At 43.7% G+C, this 23,872-nt stretch overlaps 1 protein-coding gene across 1 annotated transcript in view; it reads right to left on the bottom strand.

The window, feature by feature from the left end:
- Positions 1 to 7,607: 7,607 nt before the first annotated feature.
- The window catches only part of PTPRJ (protein tyrosine phosphatase receptor type J), a 170,345-nt gene continuing 154,080 nt past the window's right edge, over positions 7,608 to 23,872 (bottom strand). Inside the window, exons 16-25 of the mRNA XM_036763376.1 lie at positions 22,899 to 22,940; positions 21,077 to 21,085; positions 20,891 to 20,978; positions 19,707 to 19,797; positions 18,507 to 18,580; positions 18,241 to 18,375; positions 15,012 to 15,131; positions 14,165 to 14,325; positions 12,239 to 12,374; positions 7,608 to 9,256 (exon numbers count right to left, since the gene is read on the bottom strand). Coding sequence (XP_036619271.1) covers positions 9,098 to 9,256; positions 12,239 to 12,374; positions 14,165 to 14,325; positions 15,012 to 15,131; positions 18,241 to 18,375; positions 18,507 to 18,580; positions 19,707 to 19,797; positions 20,891 to 20,978; positions 21,077 to 21,085; positions 22,899 to 22,940 — 1,015 coding nt within the window. The 3' untranslated portion in view covers positions 7,608 to 9,097. The remainder of the gene's footprint in view (positions 9,257 to 12,238; positions 12,375 to 14,164; positions 14,326 to 15,011; positions 15,132 to 18,240; positions 18,376 to 18,506; positions 18,581 to 19,706; positions 19,798 to 20,890; positions 20,979 to 21,076; positions 21,086 to 22,898; positions 22,941 to 23,872) is intronic.

The following is a 23,872-nucleotide window of genomic DNA, read 5'->3' as shown; positions in this document are numbered from 1 at the left end:
GTCCACATTCTCTGTTCTAATGAATGGGAAAAAATTAAATATTTTTATTTATTAAGGTCCCTTTCAATTTTGACATTCTGTGTTCTAGGATGAATTAAAATAACTGTGGGGAGGGGGGAACTGTTTGGAGTCAATGCACTGGAGCCAAAAAAAGCTAACATTCTTCATTTAAGGAGAAATAAGGAGCTTTAGGAGCTGACATGGAGTAAATAGTGCAACCATGGCTTAAGAAATTAAAAGCAAAACCTGGTCAGGGTGAGGGGTGAAAGAACACTTGAGAGAATGATCTCACCTTGCCTTAATGGTGTCTCAGGGAGTGTGGGGGAAGGGAGGGAACAGAGCTGTAAAAGAGCCCTGATATCCAAGCAGGGCAGGGTATCCTACCTGAGGCTAGCCCATCCTTAGATTCCTGGGGATCAGCTGGTTCATGCATTCACTACATATCCTTACCTTTCTTCAGGCATCCATCTGAATATGGGTGTGAGTAGGTATGCTACCAAACAGTATGGAGGCAGCTGGTGGCACCGTGGATAGAGCACTGGACCTGGAGTCCCCAAGACCCAAGTTCGAATGTGACCTCAGACACCTAACAGCCGTATGACCCTGAGCAGCTGTTTAACCACAGTCTGCCTCAGTTTCCACATTTGTAGTTTGTGGATGATAGCAGCACCTACCTCACAAGCTTGTAGGGATAAAGTGAAATAAAATGTGGAAAGCACTTTGGAAATGTTAAGGCACCATATAAATGCTGGGACCAGTAAAGGTTCATTTCTCCTACGTAGTTCTGTGCACTTGAAGATTCTAGGGCCGTCTAGTCCTGCTCCTTCAGTTGCCAGAAACTGAGTCATAGAGGGAACTTACTCCACAGGTAAGAACACAGCTGAGATTTGTACCTCAGGGACTCAGACTTGAAATGCATCTTAAGAAGCATCACAATATCGCCACCTTGTGGTAGCTCATGGTAGCACAGCACGCTGATGGAAGGCTCTTTCACATGCATCCCCACACTGTGAGGAAGGAGGAACATAGACTGATTATCCTCACTTTACAAATGAGAAACTGGACTCACAGAGATTAGATGATCTGTACAGGAGCACAAATTAGTGACTGATGGAGTCAGGACACAAACCCAGGTCACCCATTGCCCTGGCCAAACTGAGGCAATCATGGCCTAATGGTAGAACTCTGGATTTGGGAAAAACTTGGTTCAAAATCTGCCTGTGACAAACACTGGCTGAGGGACTCTGAGCATGTCATTTCACTCCCTCGGGCCTCAGTTTCCACATCTGTCAAATGGGGATAATTCCACTCATGCTTCACAGAGTAATCAAGAGATTCAAACTAAATGGCTGCTTTACAAACTTTAAAATTAGATAAACATCAGTTGTTACTGTTATAACACCAGAACACCTCTGAGATACACACAATGCAACTCAAATGGAAGTGATTCGTTTTCCTGGCATGGCTCTGGTAGACGGTCCAGGTTTCACAGGCATACAACAATGAGGTCAGCACCACAGCTCCGTAGACCTTCAGTTTGTTAGTCAGTCTAATACCTCTTCTCTGCCACACTTTCCTTTGGAGCCTCCCAAACACTGAGCTAGCTCTGACAATGGGTGCATTAACCTCATTATCAATGTGCAGTACACTGCCAAGCTAAATGAACTTACCCACAGCATTCAAAACTTCTCCATTCGCTGTAACTAATGGTTCCATGTATGGATGGTGTGGTGGTGGTTGATGGAGCACCCATTTTCTTAGTGTTAATTGTTAGGCCAAAATTAGCACAAGCAGCAGAGAATTAACCCATACTTTGTTGCATCTCAGCTTCAAAGGCTGCGTTGAGTGCACAATGATTTGCAAACAGAAAATCACACACCAACACTCCCTCCACTTTGGTCTTGGCTTGTAGCCTTTTCAAGTTGAAGAATTAACCATCAGTGCACAGCTAACCTTGATGCCATGTGCATCCTCATCGAAAGTATTTGACAACCTGGCTGAAAACATCGTGCTAAAAAGCATGAAAGCAAGCCCACAGCTTTGGTCCACTCCACCTAGTCAACAAGCTTGTATGCCTACAAAAAGGAGTGTACAACAGGCTCATGACAACACAATTGCCACTTGCAGAAAAATGTCACGCCACCATCACCAGTGCACCATGACAAACCCTGATGAGGTCAAAGAAAAATCTTATGAGGACCTGGAGATCCTTATCATCAATGTGCCAAAAGAAGACAAGCTTATAATAATTCTGGGTGACTTTAATGCTACTAGACTTGGCAAGGAGTCCTTGGGAGGAATGGAGTTGGAAACAGCAACAGCAACGGTCACTTACTACTGAAGACTTGTGCATCTTGTGACCTTCTCATCCCCAACACTGTCTTCTGTTTACCCAGACACAGTGCAAAATGTCCATTTGAAAGCAATCTCTTCTCCAGAGGCCTCTTCTCTACTCCCATAAGCCCCTGGAACTGATGGGGGAAAACAAGGCAACTTGATTGCACATTTGCGTTTTGTGTTTATACCTGTGAGTTCACTCTTATAGAGAAGCCTCAATGAGAAACTCCCCAGAGCCACAATGGATCTGCAATTTATGATCTTAAAGAATTGCTTAGGACACTAATTATGTGACTTGCCCAGGGGCACACAGTCCTAGGCAGGACTTGAACCCAGGTCTTCCCAGGCCAGCTCTTTAGCTCTTATTCCTATACACTTCAAGGAAGATCTGCAAAGCCTTCATTCCACCCAAAAGGTAGGCATGGTAAATATTGTTACCCCCATTTGCCAGATAGGAACCTAATGTCCAGAGTGTTGAAAGGAGTTGCATCTACTCACACAGCTAGTAATGACAGAGGCAGGATTCAAACTCAGGTCTGCCTGCTTGGAAGTATGGGTTCTAGCCATTACACCACACTGCCAAATTGCGATGCTGATGTCACAATGAGTGTGACAGTTTTAGCCAGGCAAATGGCCTGTAGTCAGAGGGGCTGGAGATAGGTTTTGGGAGGACAAGGGGGGGAGGGGGGGGCAGGGCAGGCATTAAAAGGAAAAAAACAAGTTCATAGAAGCTGACACTTTGTATTTGATATCTTTAAGTCTTTTGAAACCATTTGCCAAGCCATTTATGTCTTAAACATCCAGAAAAGCAACTGCAATGCTTTGTATATGTGTAATAAATATTAGCACCAAATATGGTGTCTTTAGGGGGGCAGCTAGGCGGCTCAGTGGGTAAAATGCTGGGACCAAAGTCAGGAAGACTCACCTTAATGAGTTCAAATCCATCCCCAGATACTTACAAGCTGTGTGACCCTGGGAAAGTCACTTACCTCTGTTTGCCTCAGTTTCCTGATCTATAATATGAGCTGGAGAAGGAAATGGCAAACCACTCCAGCATCTTCATCAAGAAAACCACAAATGGAGTCATGAAGAGTCAGACACAACTGAAAAATGCCTGAACAGCAGGGTCCACATCAACACATTCATTTCTAGCGGTTCTCAAGTGGATTGAAGTCTAAAGAAACACTCAGCCACGAAAATCAACTGGATTTTTTTGGCAGCAAATTAACATCAGGAAACAAGGTCCAAGGAACAAGCAAAGAAAGCACAAGCAAGTGTTTTAAAAGATGGCTCAGTCCTGTCCACCCCAAAGACAAGCTGCCCATTAGCTACACTTGTGCCCCTTGCACAGGGGGAGCATCGGCCTTTGGAAAGTATGACCTCAGAGAATTCAAGGGGAAACACAAAGATTCCAGACCCTGACTGCAACCCCTCTGGATCTCAGACCTTAGGGCCAACCACCGGTCCAACTCACCTGACAGGTCCAAAAAAGGGAACTGACTTATCCAAAGTCACCCATGCAGTAAGAAGCAGAATCAGCATTTGAAGTGAGGGCCTATAGACCTTTAGAGGTCACTGGATCATAGTTCTAGAGCTGAAAGGGATACCTAAGAGGCAGCTAGGACAACCTTCATTTTACAGTTGGGGAGGCTGAGGTTCAAGAGGCTCAACCTCCCCAGCTGACTCAATCACTTGGGCTATCACCCTTCATCATCCTGATTTACCCTCAGAGGATTCACAATATCACATCTCTAGAGCTGGGAAGAGAGAGTTGAGGGAAGGTGGGGAGGAAGGGGAAGAGGAAGGGAGAGAGGGAGAGGGGGAGAGGAAGGGGAAGAGGAAGGGGGAGAGGAACAGAGAGAGAGAAGACAAGAGAAGAGAGAAGAGATTATACATACATACATATATATAAATATACACATGCATTTATATATTTATAAAGATAGATGGTGGCAGACAGATAGATGGATGGATGGATGGATGGATAGCTAGCCAGACACAGAAACCTCTCCACTAGCCACCTTCTTCCTCTGATTGTAAGGAAAGACTTCATAGCCTGCTGCCCATCTCCCAAGTTTGTATTAGATGAAAAGGAGAGATCCTTGAAGTGTGCGTGTGCGTGTGTGTGTGTTTTAAGGTCTGGTCCCAACCATGGGAGCTTTTCACTTAACCTTTTTTCTATATCATACTGGAGGTTCCCAGGGAGAGAAGGGATATTTGTAGGAATTACTAGTATAAAAAGCCAAGGAAATCAGTAAAGCTTCTTTGAAAAAATAAAGGAGGCAGCTTTTCTGCCTACATTTCGCAAGGAAGAAACCAAATAACTGCACTGAAGGTATGAATATGAATTCTCTGGACTCTGTCTCATTGTTCCTGAAAAGAACTGGAGGCCCCCTCTTGCCCCACCGCCACCCCACCCCCGCTTCTGTCTGAGGTTCCAGCCGCTTTCCACATGCCCTTTGTCTTCACAGTTAGGGTCCTCTTCTCTTCTTACTGTACATATTACTATAAATAGGCATCCTATATTTCCCCGGCCACTAGAAGATGCAGATCAGAATCTCCCTGCCCCATGTGTGACCTCTCAGGAGTCACACTGGGCCTCTCCATTGGCCGTCTTCCTCCCTCCGAGGGTCAGAAACAACGTCAGAACTGCTGCCCCCATCTCCCAAGTCCACACCGGGAGGAAGGGAGGGGTCCTTTAAACAATGTACTTATTTAAGGGGGGGGAAATCTTCTGAAAGGACTGAAGGGGCAAGTCTTTTCCTCTGTTTTTCTTTCCAGAGAGAACGCCCAGATCCAGAGATAGCAACTGGCAGAGCACGGCCAGGGTACAAGGGGTGAGCTGATCATCTGGATGCCTATCCTAGTAATGCCCAAAACAAGGGATAGGATCATAGATTGAAAGCCAGGAGGGACCTTAGCAGTCACCTGGCCCAACACTGTCGTATTAATAATGATAATGGCAAATATACAGAGCATTAATGTTTGCAAAGCTCTTTCCATGGATATTGTCCCATCTGAGTACCACAAACCTGTGGGGTAGGTGCTTTTGCAACACCTCAGATGAGGTAACTGAATGTGGAAGAGATAAAGTGACTTGCCTAAAATCACACAGGCAGTAAGTGGATTTGAACTTGGATCCTGTGACATCAAAGCCAGTGTTTTTCCCATAATGTCACACTGACCACCCTGGAGGATGGAATTTCTACCTGAAGCACTTACCACCAAGTTTTTTGTTGTTGTTGTCAGTCAGTCATTTCAATCACGTCTGACTCTTCATGACCTCATTTGGGTTTTCTTGGCAAAGATAATGGAGTAGTTTACCATTTCCTCTCCAGCTCATTTTACAGATAAGGAAACTGAGGCAAACAGGGATAAGTGACTTGCCCAGGATCACACAGCTGGTAAGTGTGTGAGGTCAGATTTGAACTCACAAAGATGAGTCTTTCTGACTCGACATCTCTTACCTTTGTCCAAATCTGTGGGACTCTTCTTGATTCCCACAGACCCCATCAGAGAAGAAAGAGGGTCTTTCATACTTATTACTCTTTGAATTCTTCAAAAAGCAATAATAATGATAACTGGCATTCATATGGCATGCTAGAGATGGCCAAGTGCTTTATGTAACAGTATCTCAGTTGAGCTTCACCACAACCACTCTGTGTGGCAAGTAAATACTTCAGGTATTACTCCTAATTTACAGTTGAAAAAACTGACCCTCCAAGTGTCTAGCCCATTGTCATACCTCTGTTTCAGTGCTGGAGACAGGACTCAAGTCTAGGTCTTCCTGACTCCAAGCCCATTGCTTGAGCCACTTGCCAGGCTGCGTACCAGTGTCCACATTCCTCCCAAACTCTGGGCACAAAGAGGCTCTCCAGACTTTGAGTCTTCAACAACAAAGTACCTCCCGAAGGGAGAGTCTGAGGACAGGGTCAATAGAATATGAACCAACCAGCCTCATCCATCCCAAATCATGTTCCATCTCATCATGGATTCAAGTCTGAGGTTCAGACCCAATATTAAATGTATTAATAGCTGCTAGAGAAAGCAGAGGATTTAGAAAGAGTAACTCCCTACCATACAAGGACTGGCTGAAGGAGCTGAGATGTTTGGCCAGAAGAGAAGAAGGCTGATGGAGAGGGGCTGGAAAAGTTGTCGTTTGGAAAAGGGATTTAGCTTGTTCCATCAGCACTGAGAGAGCAGAATTAGGAGCAATGGGTGGGAGTGACGAGGAGGCAGATTTGGACTGGATGTCAGGAGAAACTGAGTCACCGAGTTATCTGAGAGCAACATGATGGCCTCTCATTGGAGATCACCATGCAGAGGCTGGTTGACCTCTTATTGGGCACACTGTATGAAGACTCTGACTGGTCCAGGCTGGACCAGATTGGATGGCTGACATCTCTCCCCACTCTGCTATCCCAGAATTCCTCCTGTGGGGATGGGACTAGATCTCATCTTCTAGAACACCAGCTTCTCTTTTAACCCCTTCTGTACCTCAAAAAAAAATTTCTTGTTGTTGTTGTTTGTCCTTCTCTCTCGAAGACCATGAAGTCTTTGAGAGACACACAGAGCTGGAATCCCCTGTTGCTCCCCCTTTATAGCTCTGCTCTGTACCTTGGCTGCCATCTAGTTATTTCTCCAGGATGTACCTGAGGTGAAGGGCACAACCGTGCCAGGAGACAAGCAGGTGCCACACATCAATGGGATTCTAAGACGAAGCCCAAGTCAGCAGCCTGAGTGTTCTGGTCATTGAGGGAAATGTCCACCCAATTACTGGAACTTTGTGTTATTTCATCATGAGACCCTGGAGACATGGAACCCCAAATGCTTTTAATGAGAAGAGTATCTCATGTAGTGTTTCAAGGTTTGTAACATGATTCACAAATATCGCATTTTACCCTCGCACCAACCCTGGGAGATAGTCTCTATTATTGTCCCCACTTTGCAGGTGAGGCAGATAGAGATTAAGTGGCTTGCCCAGGATCATACAACTAGTAAATGTCTGAGGCTGGATCTGAACTCAGGTCTTGCTGACTCCAGGTTCAGTGCTCAGTCTACTGCCCTACCTAAGCTGCCCTCTGTCAGCTCTGAGAGCAAAAAAAAAAAAAAAGACAAAACCCTACCAAATGCCGGATCCTTCCATCTCAAGACTCTGAGGAGTTTCCAAACCAGATACCATTAAAAATAAGTCCACGTTAAATTCTTGCATTTTCAAAAAACACACACTTGACACCTCCCTCCCCCAAAGTGATATTTGAAACAGCAAATTCATGACAGCAGCAGTATATTGAAAAGAATTTTTTAAAATAATAATTACATCTTTGATACAAATTCAAATTTTTTACACCTCAGTTCTGACTCACAGGAGTTTGATATATATACAGTAGATATCAATGCATGTCACTGCTAATAGAGACAAGAGCCAGTGGACTTGGGGGAGGGAGAGGGGGCCTGATTGGACACTGATCATTACACAGAAGTTTTCACAGAATCATACACATATTTTTCTTAAAAAAAAAAAGACATACATAAAATACCAACCTGAGTAAATCTCTACTAAAAAACATAGAGCATTGTGAATCACTACGTCACATATTGCACCTTTAAATAATCCTTCTTACCAAACACAGAAACAACAAAAAAGCCCAGGTTGGGCAAGCGGAGCTGTGTCACTGTAGGGGCAGAGAGCCCATCCCTACCCCTGCCCAGCCAGTGAAGGGCTGGGGGACAAAAGTGACCAAGTCTTTGGGAAGAAACTGGGGAAGTAAAGGGTAGTCAACTAGAGTGAAGGGGAGGAAGAAAGGAGAGGAAGAGGGGAAAGAAAGATGAGGAAGGGGGAAAGAGAGGAGGGAAACATAGAAAGGGAGGAAAGAAGACAGGGAGGGAAGAAAGAGAAAAGAGAGAAAAGAGAGAAAAGAAAAAAGAAAGAGGGAATAAGAGAAGATGGGATTTGAAAGAGAGAAAAGGCTGCTTTAAAAAACACCATAGGAATGGCACTGAAAAGGCTAAGCCTTTTCTACTAATCTATTTTTAAATATAATGTATATTCCAATTATGAGATTCAATATAAAAATATAGATATCTACTGATTTTTGCCTACAGAAGCATAATTAGGAAAGGCACATGTTTAAATATAAAATCCACATGGAGGAGATACCACATCTCCCTTTTGACACTATAAACAACCAAAATTATGCATTTATCCATCAGTGAGATTCCAAGATACAGTAGGTAAAAATAGACTTCTGATCCTCAAAATATAGTCAACTCAACACAATCTTGGCTTCAGAATGTGAACCATATAAAAGAGTTTGCTCATTTAAAAAAAGAGAGAAGGAGAGACAGAGAGAGAGAGAGAGAGAGAGAGAGAGAGAGAGAGAGAGAGAGAGAGAACGAGAACAAGTGTGTCCTTTAGAAAGAAGAGGGGGAAAGATTTGCAGCTCACTTTTCCTCGTTGGTCTGCAACCCCCAGGGAAAAAGTCAACTCATCCTATTCTTAATCCGGAATGTAGTTGGTTTACTCAGCCACAGTCCCTGAAGTCCGACTTCTTGTTTGCATTTTCTTACATATGTATCTTCAAGCCTTCGATTGGTCGTAACCAAACAGAATACATACACGCACACACACACGCACACGCACACACACAAATTAAGACACTGTACATATAAAAACATATCCACAACAGTGCATTCATTTCCCTTTACTGTGGGGGTGCCGGGCCCAGGAATCCCTGGGCAGGAAGGTTTTCCTTTGGAATTAAGCAATGTAACCATTTGTCTTCCCAAAAGCAGTCACTGGCGCGAGGTTCTCATAGATGGTCATGGCCGTCGTGTTTTGGTAGATGAGATCAGCTTTGGAGTCTTTCTGAGATTTGATAATATCCCAAACGCATTGATTGAGGAAGACATACTGATCCTGACCAAAGAAAAGGCAAGAGAAAAACAATGATCAGGAGTTTCACTGATGTCAGCAGGAAAGTTGATTTGAAACTGGGCATGGGACATGAGCAGAAAACCTATTTGGGCCCGAAACTGACTCATGGTCTTTGTTTGGATGGGTCCCAGAGGCTGGAATAAAAGCTTCCTGTCTCTTCCCTTCACCTGCCAAATTCCTCCCAATCCTGTAAAGTTGCTCTCTCCTCCAGGATGCCTTCCTTGATTCCTGGTGGGGAATGAGTGACTATCCCCCTTGGAGCTCTCTGACTACAGAACTGCACTTCTCTGTCATACTTATCATGCAGTGCTGTTAGATAGACATGCCTGTATTAGTGACTTAACCCCCTGGCCCCTACTAGACTCTAAACTCCCTAAAGGATATAGAATTAGAAGGACTCTCAGAGACCATCTAACCTGCACTCTCATTTTACAGGTGAAGAAACTGAGGCCTAGTGATTTGCCAAGGTCAAAAGGTACTAAGTGTCAGGAATGGTATTTGAACATGTATCATCTGACTTCAAAACCAGTGTTCTTTCCACTGCTGGAAAGATACAATGGACTATTGTTAGAGGGGAACAAATGGAAAGACAGCTTAGTTAGATGGCAGGATCCAGTGGGATGTGGAGTAATGGATGATGAGCTGGGGGACGTAGGTTAGGGATAGGTTGTGATCAGAGATCTTGAAGGGACCTTAGAGGTCATCAAGAGGCTATCTTAGCTTTCTATTGGGGAACAAATATTCATACTCTCTCCCCGTGGCCCTCATCGCCTGGCCCTCAACCACCTTTCCAGCCACCTCCAAAATTATTCCCCATCCTGTACCATGTGGTCCAGATGAACTGTCTTCCCTGTTGGTCCTCATGCATGACACTCCATCACCCATCCCTGGGTTTCTGCCCTGGCCATTTCCTCATGCCTAGAATGTACTCCTTGCCTCCTTCCAGGCATGGGCCAAATGCCATCTTCTCCATGAGGCCTTGACCACTGCCCTCATCTACTAAGTGCCCAAAATAACCTTCTACTTGTCTGTTACACATTCATTTTATACATATGTACCTACTGTGTGCCCTCAACAGAATGGAGACACCTTGAGGGAGAGGCTAGGAGTTTGTATCTTTGTTCTCCCAGGGCCTCTGTGCACAGGAAGGGCTTAGGAAATGCTGGGCTATTATTCTGTTTGTGAAGCAAACCAACCCAGAGGATGAGATGCTTTGTTCAACGGCATTCGATTTTGAGCCAAAAAATTTAAAAAAAGAGTGCCTACATCTTTCTCCTTGCCAACAACAGGCTAGATCTGCAGTTTTCTTCTAGGTAAGAGAAGGCTTCCCCAAGGAAACACCATGTGCCTCCAAAAGTCTTAGTAACAGCTAGTGTTTCCATATTGCACCAAGGTCTTTAGAGCGTTTTGATACAACAGGACTGAATCATCTAGTGCTGCTGGTATCATTAGCCCCATTTTGTGGATAAGGACACTGAGGTTCAGACGAGGAAAACAATTTGGCCAAAGTCAGAGAGGCAGGGAGAGACAGCTAAGTAACACAGTGGATAGTGAGGGTTGGACTTCCAACTCGAAATCTGCAATCACAACCGCTCTCCAACCCACCTTCCCCAACTCATCACCCATTACTCCATTTCCTCCAAATTGTCCTTCCTATTGTTCTTCACAAACACCCCATCGTAAAGTGGCAAAGTTAGGGCGCAAACCCTGGTGTACAGGTCCTTCTGACTAGCACAGTGACCTCAAGAGAGCCAGAGAAAGTGCTTAGAAGGCAGCCAGGGAGGGCTGAAGAGTCAGGAAACTCAAGTTCGAATCTTGCCTCAAATGCCTACTAGCTGTCTGACCCTAGGCATGTCACTAAGCCCCTCTGAGCCTCAGTTTCTTCACCTGTAAAACAAGGATAATAATAACGCCTACTTCAGATGGTTGTTGTGAGGATAGAAGAGGAGAACATGGAAAGTGTTCTGCAAACCACGATGTGGTTATTGTTGTAGTTGTTGTGAATTAAAAAACCCTGAGGAAGAAGGAGAGAACCTTTTTATATGAGAGGGACAAGGAGAGGTTTTGAGAAGGAGGTGGCACCTGAGAGAAGCCTTTGAGCCGAGGCAAGACCAAATCCAACCATCCTGCCAGAGCTCCCAAGTGTTCACCCAGTCCTTTGGGCTGGCACTCTGCCAACGTGGGGCCAATGCTTCTGGGCACATTACTGAAATGGCACTGGACTATTAATATATTATTTCATCAAATAAACCTTTGATCTTCATCAGGGGTCCTTGGCCTTTTCTGTATGTCAAAGACCCTCTGGTAGTCTGGTGGAGGCCATGGACCCCTTCTCAGAATCATCTTTGTGAATGCATAAAATTAACTCCATAGGTTTACAAAGGAAACCAGAGATATTGAAATAGTTACCAAATACTAAAAACAAGCCAACAAATTCGCCAACCCAAGGTGAAGGCCTATCCTGGAAGACAGAGCCTTCATCTTTTCTATTTGGATCTTCTGGTACTATAGGCCCAGAACTTTGTAGATTATGAGCTCTGAGGGCAGGGACTGATTTTTACCTTTCTTTGTACCTGGGGCATTTGTGTGCCTGACACATAGTAGGTGCTCAATAAATGCTTACTGACTGTAAGTGTTCAGTGAACAGAAATGAATGTAGTCCAACCTCTCCATGAAGCATAACCTTAGCCAGTGCCCAACTATTTGCCTTGCATTTCAATCAAACAAATCAATCAACATTTATTAAGCATTTGCTATGTGACATGCACTAGGTGAGGCCATCAGGTAAAAGAATTTTTTTTTTCAGATCCAGTAAATCAGGACAAGAATCCCTTCCTACCACCCGTTTTCCAAAAGGGATATTGGAATGCAATATCTGAACAAGAGGGCAAAGTGTGCCTCTTCCTGCTCCTCCTCCTCCTCCTTCTCTCCCCCTTGGCTCGTGGGTACGGCATTTGGCCATACCTCTGTTTGCACCATCAGGGGTCGATGCAGGCGGAGGTCATATACAATCCCATACACGTCTACGGCATTCTCGTTCTCCATCTGGTGGATGAGTCTGTCTATGGCGATGAATGTACCTGTCCTGCCAACTCCAGCACTGAAAGGAAAAACATACGCACTCACGTCACATCACCAAATAACAACAGTTCTCTCTTGGGGACCTAAAACTCAACTTTCCTAGAGGATGCTGCCTTTTGTTCCCATCACATTCTTGGCGCAGTGGAAAGTAGACTAGATCTGGAGGTAGACACAATAAAAGTTTGATAAACTGAATTTAATCTACCAGGGGTAGGGAACCTGTGGCCTCAAGGCCACATGTGGTAGCCTAATCCTTTGCTGAAGCATGAATCTTCCTGTGTACGCACACGTATACACACACGTGTACACACACACACACACACACACACACACATACACCCCTGGGTTTGCTGCTCTAGTCCAGCCCATTTATCTTAGTGCTCCCAATTTCTATGAATAGCTTATTTAAAAAAAGAATATTTAGGTTCTTTCAAATCACCCAGGACTTTGTAATAAATTAAGACTGCATCCCTGCTAGCCATCATCCCATATCTAGGATAACAGGAGCTTGGCCTATATATAAGACACTTCACAGTTTGCAAAGCCTTTCGCATGGGTTCTCTGATGTGCACTTCACAGTAACTCTGAGCCAAGTAGACCAAGTTTGAGTGGATGTTGGTGAGCAGTGACAGTCCCCTTTCTTCCACCCCCTCCTCCACCTGCCCTCTTCTGTTCTTCCAGTTGAACACATCCAGGAACCATAGCATCACAGAATTTGAAAGTGGAGAAGGACCTCAGTAGCAATATTCTGTCATAAGTTCATGAAAAGATTCCTCAAGGTAGCATCCCTGCTCAGTGACCCTCTAGCCTACTTCTTAAAAAACCCCAAGGAGAGGGGAGGGGCACCATCACCTCCCGAGACAACCCATCCAACTTTGGGACAGCTTTAATTGGCAGGAGACACGTCCCCACATCCAGTTCTCTAGACCTGTCCCCCAGAACCTTTCCCTTTCTCTGTCTGCCCCAGGAGCAATCGGTGCCTGCCCGTATCTCTGAGGAGCACATCGGCTACCAGTGACAGAGTGTGCCACCCAATGCTATCCCCACCTTGGACGTGCCTGGCATACCAACAAGCTTTTGGCCACTGGAGGACCTTCTTGTGAGATTCAGAACGAGGTAGTTTGAGCACTTGAGTGCTCTGAAGGATGGTGTTCAGTCCAGAACACCACATTTTAAGAAGGACACTGATAAACTGGAGGGGGTCCAAAGGAAGGTAAAGGGGGTAGCGAAGGGCCTGAATTCATGCCATGTGAGTACTGCTTGAAGTAACTTGGCATGCTGAGTCTGGAGAAGAGAAGATTTGGGAAAAGGGCAAAGTGGAGTCCTTGCCGACTGTCTTCTGATATTTGAAGGGCTGTCAGATAGAAAAGAGGCCTCAAAAAAGCAGAATTAGCAACAATGGAGAGAAGTTACATCAAGTCTAATTGGTTTTCTTTGCAAACAGGAACGTCAAAGAAATTACAGCTATCCAAAACTGAAAATGCCTGGCTCAGAAATTAATCAGATCTTCCAGCCAAAACAGGATAATCACTTGGTATGTTGCAGAATCACAAATGGACAGAAGCTGTGAGGTACAGTGGAAAGAGAGGGCTGGCTTATTAGGGTCAAGGAGTATGGGTTCAAACCCTGCCTCTGCCACTTACTCTTTGCTCTGTGTGACCACAGGTAAATCACTTAAAATCTCTCCACCTGACTTTCTTCATCTATAAAATGAGGGGGCTGTCCTAAATGGCTTGTAGGGTCCCTTCTGAGTCCAAGATCCATTCTACAAAATGCCTCTTGGAATAATCCTGGGCTTGGCCACCATACCTGCAGTGTACCAGCACCGGGGACTCTGGAGGGCTCTGCTTCATGTAATCATTGACCAGGTAGCGGAAGTTGATGAGCAGGTCTGTGGTGTCCGGCACGCCGTGGTCAGGCCAGGAAGTAAAATGGAACTGACGCAAAGGATGGCTCTCACTGGTCTTGTTCTGTCAAGCAAGGAAAGCAATGGAGAAAGATGGCAACCCAGCCTGAAGAGCTCTTGGAGGAGAGCAGGAAGCACTAGGCCTCCACTGGAACTGCAGTTCTCAACTTCTACTAAAATGCTGCTGAATTCATACTATGAATGCTAATTATTAATGAGCTAATACAAACTAAATAATAATGGATATTGGTATTTTATGGGAAGGTAGGGAGTGAGGAAGGCTTTGGGATGGTGGCCAGTGTTTTCATCAGTGCAGGGAGCACTTCAATGAAGGAACTCCCACTACCAAAACAGAGTGGAAGTTATTCTGTAAGTCAAAGCCTTCAAGAGTAGGCTGGAGCAATCACTGGGGTGATGAAATAGCAATTCATACTAAGATTTTTTTTCCCAAAAAAAAATGATCTTCTGGCTAGTTTTTTTTTTTTCAGGAGACTATTTTGGTTGGGGAGGACAAAGAAGTCTATTCCGCACTCTGAGTAAATATCCTGTCTTTAGTCTATCACCCAACAAAGCAATCCAAAAAGGACAGGGAGTCTCTGTCCAGGGCACCTTGTGCTTTTCCAGCAGTGTCTGGATGGCCCCTTGTCAGAGATGATATAGAGAAAACCCCTGCTTGTGAGAGATAGGACTAGAGGCCTTCTCAGGCCCCCCCAAAACTCAAAGACCCCCTTCCCCTCAGCTCTTACTCACATTTTTCACTGTGAAATCCCTTATTGTCCATTCTGGAAGAATGATTTCTGATATTATGCCAACAGTTATATCCCCATAGTTCTGGGTTTGTTTGGAAGGCCAGTATTCCTCACATTTGGTCTGAAACAAAAGATAGCATCAATCCAATCAGCATTTATGCAATACTTATTATGTGCAAGAAGACACAGGACCAGGAATAAAAAGACAAAACAAAGGTATGAGATCCAGGACCAGAGAGGGAAACACTCCTCAGTGTACAAGGGACACACCCAAACTCCACCACAAAACCAAAAGCTTCAACGAGTGACCAAAATCAGAGGATGGTTTCTGGCCAGATTCCATCAGACAGAATAATAAATGGGCAAAGAAACAAAGACCGGACTCTCATTCAAGGCTCTCAACACCACACTCATTGTGAAGTCAGCGTTGATTTTAAATAAAGTAAAAATAGCTGCACAAGTCCAGCTACTTTAGTGCCTTAGAATATGGTGGAGATGGCAGGTAGTGGGTGGAACTGAGAAAATTAAGAAATTCAGCTCCAAGACCACCAGAACCCACCCCCAAGATGGAAAATTACCAAGACCATCCAGATGGTCCAGATGGTAACTGTATTAACAAAAGTTTAAAAAAAAAAAAAAACAAGCTTCACAGAATCCAAACCAACCAGTTCAATCCCTGGGGCGGGGCGGGGAGGAGAACCTATAAGTTGAAGATTCTCCATTAATTGGACCCTACTGTATAAAGTACAAAAACAAAGTTGCTTTCTATGTATACAATGATATTCCCTTAAGTTGTTGATGGTTTCATTAGCCCTATAAGAGATGTTTACAAGAGAAACTACAAACATCATTGCAGTAAAACAAGCATAATTGCGATGAATAATCTTGGTTCTAGAGAACAAGAGACATAACAAACATCTCTCTCTTGTCAAAAGGAAAGAGGGGAACTAAAGGGATGGAATATAAACTGGCAAACTTTATTATGTTGATTGTACGTTTTTCCTGTTCTTCTTTGTTACAATGGAAGGTTCGATGCCCTGGAGTTAATGCCCACTGTCCCTGAGTGATGATGACTCGAGCTATGCTTCACTCCACTGCTGATGCCCCAGTCATCTCCTTGACAGTCCCACCAACCACTCTGCCCATTTCCAACCCCTCCCCCCTCTCTCTGGTTCTGGATACATGATCAAATCAACTACGCCAATTGACCTGGGAAGGAATGTGGCAATGGACTCCCCCTGTATCTCCCCTCACCATCTCTGTAACTTCCTGGGTCCAGGTGCCCCTCCCTAGCTACCAATCTCCTATGTGTGCTGTCTCTAACCCCCATTCCTCTCCCCGGTGGCCTTTAAATATAAGCTCTTAGAGGAGAAAACCTATTTTTGCTTTTCTATTTGTATACCCAGTGCACAAAGTAAGTGACCAATTAATGGGGTTTTTTTTCATTTATTCATTCAATATAAAGGAGGGTGTATATCAGAAAAATCACTATAATGAAAAAACAATCCCAAAAAATCATGAATTTTTTAATGGAATTAGAGAAAAAGAAAGTACACCTAGCAGAATCCTGCTTGCTACCTAGAGAGAGATTCCAGGCTTCCTTTCCAACCATTTCCTCCTAAAATAGTTTCCTATAAATACATGTTCATTGACGTCGTGGATCACATCATGATCTCAGCCTGCTGTGCATCCTTCACAAATTTTACTGACTTATTCAAAAATATCATTGAACCAAGTTCCAAGTTGAACACATTGGGTGGATCTTCCTATGAAGTAATTAGTAGAAAGACTTAGACTAGGATCTCACGGCCTAAGAAGGTATTAAGGCATAAGAAGGTATCATTTTAACTTGGATTCATCCTAGGAGTTGAGTTGTTGGGTTTTTTTTTAAGCTGTTACCTGAGCAGCACATTTCATACTAGTGAAAAAAAAATGGAAACTACCTAGTGTGAAGGTGGCTAAACATTTATGGTATATGAGTATAATGGAATATTACTGTATCATAAGAAATGACACAATAGACAGTTTCAAAACTAGAAAACTAGGAAGACCTGTATGAACTGATGGAAAGCAAAGTAAACAGAACCAAGAGAACAATCTATACAATAACAGCTTTAAAGAAAAATAACTTTTGTGGCAGCTAGGTGGCAAAGTGAGTAGATCACTGGCCCTGGAGTAAGGAGGACCTGACTTCAAATCCGGCCTCAGACACTTGACACATTTACTAGTTGTGTGACCTTGGGCAAGTCACTTAACCCCAATTGCTCCACCTTCCCCCCCTCCAAAATAAATAAATAATTTTTTTTAAAAAATTAACTTTGAAAGACTTTAAAACTCTGATCAAAACAGTGACAAACCACAACTCTGGAGTACTGATAATGAAGCATATCACTCGCTTCACAAGAGAAAGGTGATGGATTCTAAATACAGACCGAGACATACATTGCTGCTCACAGCCAATGAGAGAATCTGCCTTGCTTAACTCTGTGTGTGTGTGTGTGTGTGTGTGTGTGTGTGTGTGTGTGTGTGTGAGAGAGAGAGAGAGAGAGAGCGCGAGAGCGTTTGTGTATGTGAGACAAAGAGAGTGTGTGTGTGTGTGTCTGTGTCTGTGTCTGTGTCTGTGTGTATGTGGATGTGAGTGTGTGTGTGTTTTATGAGGATATTTTTATCATTTCTTTTCGGAGGAAGAATGGGAGGGGAAAAAATAAATGTTTAATTCTCAACTCTGAGCATTTTCACTCCCTCGTGCCTGGAATTCTCCCTCCTTATCTCCACCTACTGGTTTCTCTTCTTTTCTTTAAGTTCCACTCAAAATCTCACCTTCTACAAGAAGTCTTTCCCATTTTTCCTCAGAACTAGTTCCTTCCCTTTCTTGATTACTTCCAATTTATCCTGTAAATATCTTGTTTGTCTGTCTTCATTTGTACGTTGTCTCCTCCCTTAGACCATGAATTCCTTTAGAGCATGGACTGCCTTTTACCTTTCTTTTTATCCCCAGGATTCAGCACAGTGCCTGGCATATGGTAGGCCCTTCATAAATGCATGGTGATTTGACTTGATTGAAAAAAATAACAAAATTAAATAAAAATTAAAAGATGCTATCTAAAAAAGCGAGATATTTCTATTTATGGAGGTAATAAGTTCATTTTTCGCTTTCCTCTTACTTAAGAAAAAAATATTTTTTGGAATCCTAGGAGAAAGGATGCTGATTTTTTTTAAAAGATACTTACCCTTCCCTGTTCAACACACTTGGTCAACATAACAATAGAATAAATATTTTTCTCCCAGACCATACGCCAAAAGTCTTTTAGCGTATTTGGTAAGGGTCCTTGAGTGGCAATAAATTCCTTCTTAGAGTAGTAGCCCTAAAAAAAGAAAGAGAAAGAAAGCCAAGGGACTCATTTTGTACACATAAGAGCCATGAAGAAAGGTTCTGAAGGGTGGGGGAGGGCAGGAGGAGGGAGGAATGGTGTTATCTCAACCTTGGGGTACTTACTGGCATGTAATTGGCATTAATGTAGTCATCAGTCACTTGTGTCTGGATGGAAAGCTTCACACGAGAAATGTCATCTGGGATGTCAGAAGAAAATGGCTATCATAGAAGCATTATACCAGGAAAGTTGCACAGAATTAGTCATGACAGAGCACAGTATTTAGAATGGGGGAAGACATGGCCACAATCTCCTCAAGGAAGAATGCACCCACACTAACATGGCATTTTCAATAACCAATAGTTAACATAAAGCAACACTGGCTCACAGAGCTGGAAGGGCCTCGCCAAAGCCTAGGCCAACCTCAGACACCCTCTCCAGCACCATCACACCACCACCTCTGCCGTCATTCAAAGAGTTTGACTATTAGAAGTACTAAAAGAAGCCAGGTCTTTGAGCTGGAATGGGCATCTGAAGCCACCTAGTCCAAAGCCTAACTTTATGAGGACTTTGGCCAACAACTCAAATCAACAGTTTTCCAACCACCATTGAAAGACTTCCAGCACTAGGAGAGGGATCTACTATCTCCTTGGACAGTCCATTCCACTGGGGTACTTCCAAGCAAATTTTCTTCCTTGGGGCCTCTCTGCCGCTTATAGACTCAGAGATGTGTAACTAGAAGGGACCTCAGAGGTTCTTTGGTGCCCATCCTCCTCATTTTACAGCTGAAGAAATTGGGGTGCCAGAAAGTTGTGACCTACCCAAGGTGACTCATCTCCAAAGAACACAACCACCACCCCACTCCCACTCCCCACTAATCTCCTTTTAAGGAGGCTCCTTTCAGTCTCAGTAAGCTGACAAAAGGAGAAACTACATTGGATAATTCACAAAAGGGATGATTGCCCAGTAAGGGGGCGCCATGGACAGAGTGTTGGACTTGGAGGTAGAAGAGCTGAGTTCAAATCCTAGCTTAGACACTTACTATATGACACTGAGCAAGTACTTAACCTCTCTCAATCTCAGACTCCTCATCTGTAAAATGGGGATCATACTGCACAGGGTTGCTGTGAGGATCAAATTAGATAATATATTAAAGTGTTTTGGAAATCTTAAAGAGCTATGGAAGTGCTTGGTGGTGGTGGTGGATGAACTTCTGGGATTACAACAGACCCAGCACCACCACCAGTCTATCTGTACGATCGTGGATGAAAAAGACTGGTAGAAATTGCCAAAATATTTTCAATGAAACAAAGGAAACAACGTACATGGTAGGACATTATTATATCGGTTCTTTCCTCTATTTTCTGGAATCTCAGCTGCAAATTTCGGTTGATTAACACCGATGAGCTTCAGATCCTAAAAAACAAGAGAGTAGATATTAAGGATATAGCCCAAAGCAGGGGCTTCCACACAATCCCAAGAGGCAACATCACATCACTAACACAGGATTCTAAGTATCCAGGAATGGCCTCACAGTGGGCTACATAATGGCAGAGGGTTTGGTGTGCTGAAAAGAGCCCTAGATTTGGAATCAGAGGCCCTGACAGTACATATGACCTTGAACAGGTCAGCTACCTTATCTAGGGCTCAGTTTTAGCACCTGTAAAATGGTTGGTTTGGGTTGATCCCAAAGGTCCCTGCCAGCTCTGACGCCCAGAATTACTGACTATGGGTAATAATTCCCCCATTATAGGGCTGCCCCAATGCTTCACCATGTCATAGAGGGGATGTTAGGTTTTCAAAGGATACAATGGTAAAGCACAGGGACTAGCAGGTCCCACCAAAGTAGAAAGATTTCAAATGACTAACTCAATGAGGAATTACAAATCTGTCATCCAAGCACTACCAAATGATGCATTTTTTTTTTGGTTCTAGCAATTTAATGACCATGTAGTAGGGCATGGAGAGGTAGAGGGAGGCCCTAGCCCAAACCAATCAGAGATCCATGAAATACTACAATATTGGCATATAGTCTACTGACTTGAGACTCAGCGTCTTAATTTCTACTTCTAAATAATCTTCACTGATTGATAAGATTGAACCTAAATATTAATTTCAAATTCTGAGGCTCCTAGAACTGACAGCTGTAAAGGACCTTAGCACTCAAAACAGCCAACCGACTCATTTCACAGATAAACAACTGGAGGCCAAGAGGAAAAGGGCCTTGTCACAAGGGAAGAAGAGTGACAAAGGAAAGTCTCCAGCCCTCTGATCATACTGTGAAAGGAAAGGCCTCCACATTACTGCTCTAGTCAGTGGGTGGTTGAATGTCGGCCGCCTTTTGGGAGACAAGTTGACTGGTATTCTCAGGGCCCTCTTCTCTAAGTGAGGCCCGGCTCTGGGCTGCCAAAGCTTCTTTCTGCCACCAAAGTGGGTGGGTTTCCTCTAAATTCAAGCTAAAGAAATAAAAGGGCCCCAACATAAAATGTGACTCCCTGGAGATACATACTTCATACTCTTCTGCAAAACCGCAGTTGGAGTCGGCCTGCTGTTTCTTAAAGTACGATTCAAAATTCTCCACTTTAATTATTTTGGATCTGAAATGGGAGAAGAGTCATTAGAAATGCCCTAGCTCACAGTTCACCTAAGTGTGAACCAAAGACATGTGCTAAAGAAATAATGAGAACTTACTTACTTTTTAGGTCTTTACCATAGAGGAAAGAAGAAGAAAAAATCATTAGAAATCAATTGCTTGTATTAGAGACAAAAAAACCCTAAACTATAACTCTGGTCATTAAAAATGTGTTTATCCTGCAAAGAACAATTAACTATATTCTATATATTTATATATGTACATATATAAAATACAGAAACTAGTTAACATGTAAAAGGTATCCCAAAAGTCTTAGCTCAATTTTCAACTATTAGAGCTTATAACTACACTAAGACTTCTGAGACACTCTGTATATATGACCTATTTATGTAAAATATAAATATGTGCAGAATTAAATATACGTATATAAACAACAAAACCCAAGAAACAAAGCTAAAAATCCCAGGCTATAAGGTCTCCATCTGAAAGAAGCACAGTCATAGAGGAAAACACAAGACTAGGGATCAATCAAGACTGGGTCTAAATTCTGGTTCACTACCATTTACTAGTGGTGTAAACTTGGGCAAGTCGCTCACTTTTCTAGACCTCACTTTCCACATCTGTAAAACAGGGAGAAGATGATGGGGGTAGCTTTAGTCCCTCCCTCACAGAGTTAATAATATAACTGCGGCCCCTCCCTCAAATGAGACAACGTACATAAAGGGCTTTGTAAACTTTACAGCACTCCATAAATAGAAGCCTTAGTGTTGTTGGTATTAGTTATTACTATTTCCTCATCTGCAAAATGATTAAAGAATTTCATAGAAGGTGCTCTTGGTCAGAGTTCCAAGAGAACCAAGTGGAGGAAGAAGTGAATTCAAAGGCTGAAACACAAGAGGAGAAAGACGAGGCAGAGGCTGTCCCAGGCGCCTGGCAGCACTCATGCAGAGGCCAAAGGAGGAAAGAGATGGAATGCTAGGCCCCTGTGTACACAGCAAGCTGAAGCCTTGAGAGCCATGACCCTACAAAGGAGGTCCCAGCTCTGCCACTTGATTCAGATCTCTATCTCCCTGCTGATACAGGCTTCATGCCATCTTTTAGTTCAAGGTCTAGCGGCCTGAAATCCATGCCATCGGTTGTGTGCCATGGACTCTGGACATTCTGGTCTAGCTGTTTTCTTTGGGGCAGAGGGGAGCACGTATATAATAAGTCATCTCTACTCTTAGCTAGAAGAGATGATACTTTCATCAAAGGAAGGGACCCTAGAGATGATCTGGTCCAACCCTCTTATTGGACACAAGAAAACAAGCCCAGAAAGGTAAGTGACTTACCCATAGCCACTCGGCAGAGTGAGGACTAGAATGCAAGTCCCCTGATGCCCAAAGATTCTTTACACTAGCATACACTGCCTCCTCTCAGACACCAATGTGACATTGCCACAAAGCCCACACTGGTAAACAGACCAAGGCCAGGAATGGAGCTTCTTACTGTTGTTGGAGAGAGGGAGGGAGGAGGATGGTGGTGGGGGTGGGGGATCCTATGATCTCATCCCAGGGAACTGTAGGAAACTCCTACTATAGAAACTCCCTTCTTTGATACAGACAAGTTACTTATCAACAGCTCAAAGGTGCATTAGACACCAAGAAGCTACGTGACTTGCCCAGGATCACAGAGCTAGTCTGCCTCAGTGGCAGACCATGGATTTAGGTCTTCTTGATCCCAAGTCTGGCTGTCTCCATCAAAACTAAAATGCTGCCTTTTCTAACTTCATTAGATTTGTGAAAAAGAAATCTCTCAGCACTGAAATATAAAATACTAGGCTGGCATGGTCCTTCAAAAGACCACCGCCACATCTACGAACAAACAAGGTACTAGGAGATTGACGATACTCTTACATTTAAAGAACAAAACCATATAAACTCACTTAATTTGAGAAAAGGACACATCACTATTCTTTGCATCTTTCCTGTTTTCAAAGAAAAGGAGAAAAAAGACCCATTATTTAAAGATACACACAAAGTTACTCAATGCAGCAAAGTTTGCTCTCTCTTTGCTATATCTGAATATAGCTATTTGCCCTCTGGGCCTGAATTCCCATAAGGTACGTGAGGTAGAACCTTTGCAGAGCCTGGCAAGTCTGTGGATTCTAGAGGAGTAATAACATAATTAAGAGATGACAAACAAGAATCAAAATCCCTCAGAAGTGCAAAAACCACTTCAATAGACATTGTGCCAGCCCAGTCAAGTTTGGGAGAACAGATTTTACACCTTGCTGTACCCAAGGTGGAGAAAATCCAAACTCTGAAGAAATGTCTATTTCTGCTAACAAAAAAAAATTACTGCAGTCTGGATCTAAGGAACTACCAAGGGGCACTGTCCACCATTGCAGGTGTAACTCATGGTCTTAGAAAGTTGCCTAGAACACTGAAAAGTGTAGTGACTTGTCTAGGGTCAAAAAGCCAGTAGATGTGGGAGGCAGTACCTGACTCCAGAGCTTCCTTACTCCAATCTGGCTCTCTCTCCAAGGGGGTATAGAACTCCTCAGCTCAGAAATTTGCGATGATTTTTTCCCATGACACTCAGAGAATGAAATATCAGTGAGTTGGGTATCCAAAGTACTCAGGGAGTCATAGCTTAGCAAACTGAGTTCCCCCGACTCCTTTCTCCCAAGTGCCACTTCCCATTCCTATATGCCTTTGGCAAAGGACTCTCTGAGGGTTTCCCAAGCAGGAGATGAGAGAGCACCTTTGACAATGTGACCGGTGGTGGCACTAATAACCTGGGCCTTGGCAAAAAGAGCCTGGCTTCTAGGCCTTTGCTAGCGACAGAGCTGGAAGAGCCTTTTTCTAGTGGTGATGAAAGGGTGAAGGGTTAGGCTCCAGGATGAGCAGCATTGCC

The sequence above is a fragment of the Trichosurus vulpecula genome, chromosome 6, assembly GCF_011100635.1.
Source record: "Trichosurus vulpecula isolate mTriVul1 chromosome 6, mTriVul1.pri, whole genome shotgun sequence".
NCBI classification, from domain to species: domain Eukaryota; kingdom Metazoa; phylum Chordata; class Mammalia; order Diprotodontia; family Phalangeridae; genus Trichosurus; species Trichosurus vulpecula.
This window is presented reverse-complemented; position numbering and strand designations above follow the sequence as displayed.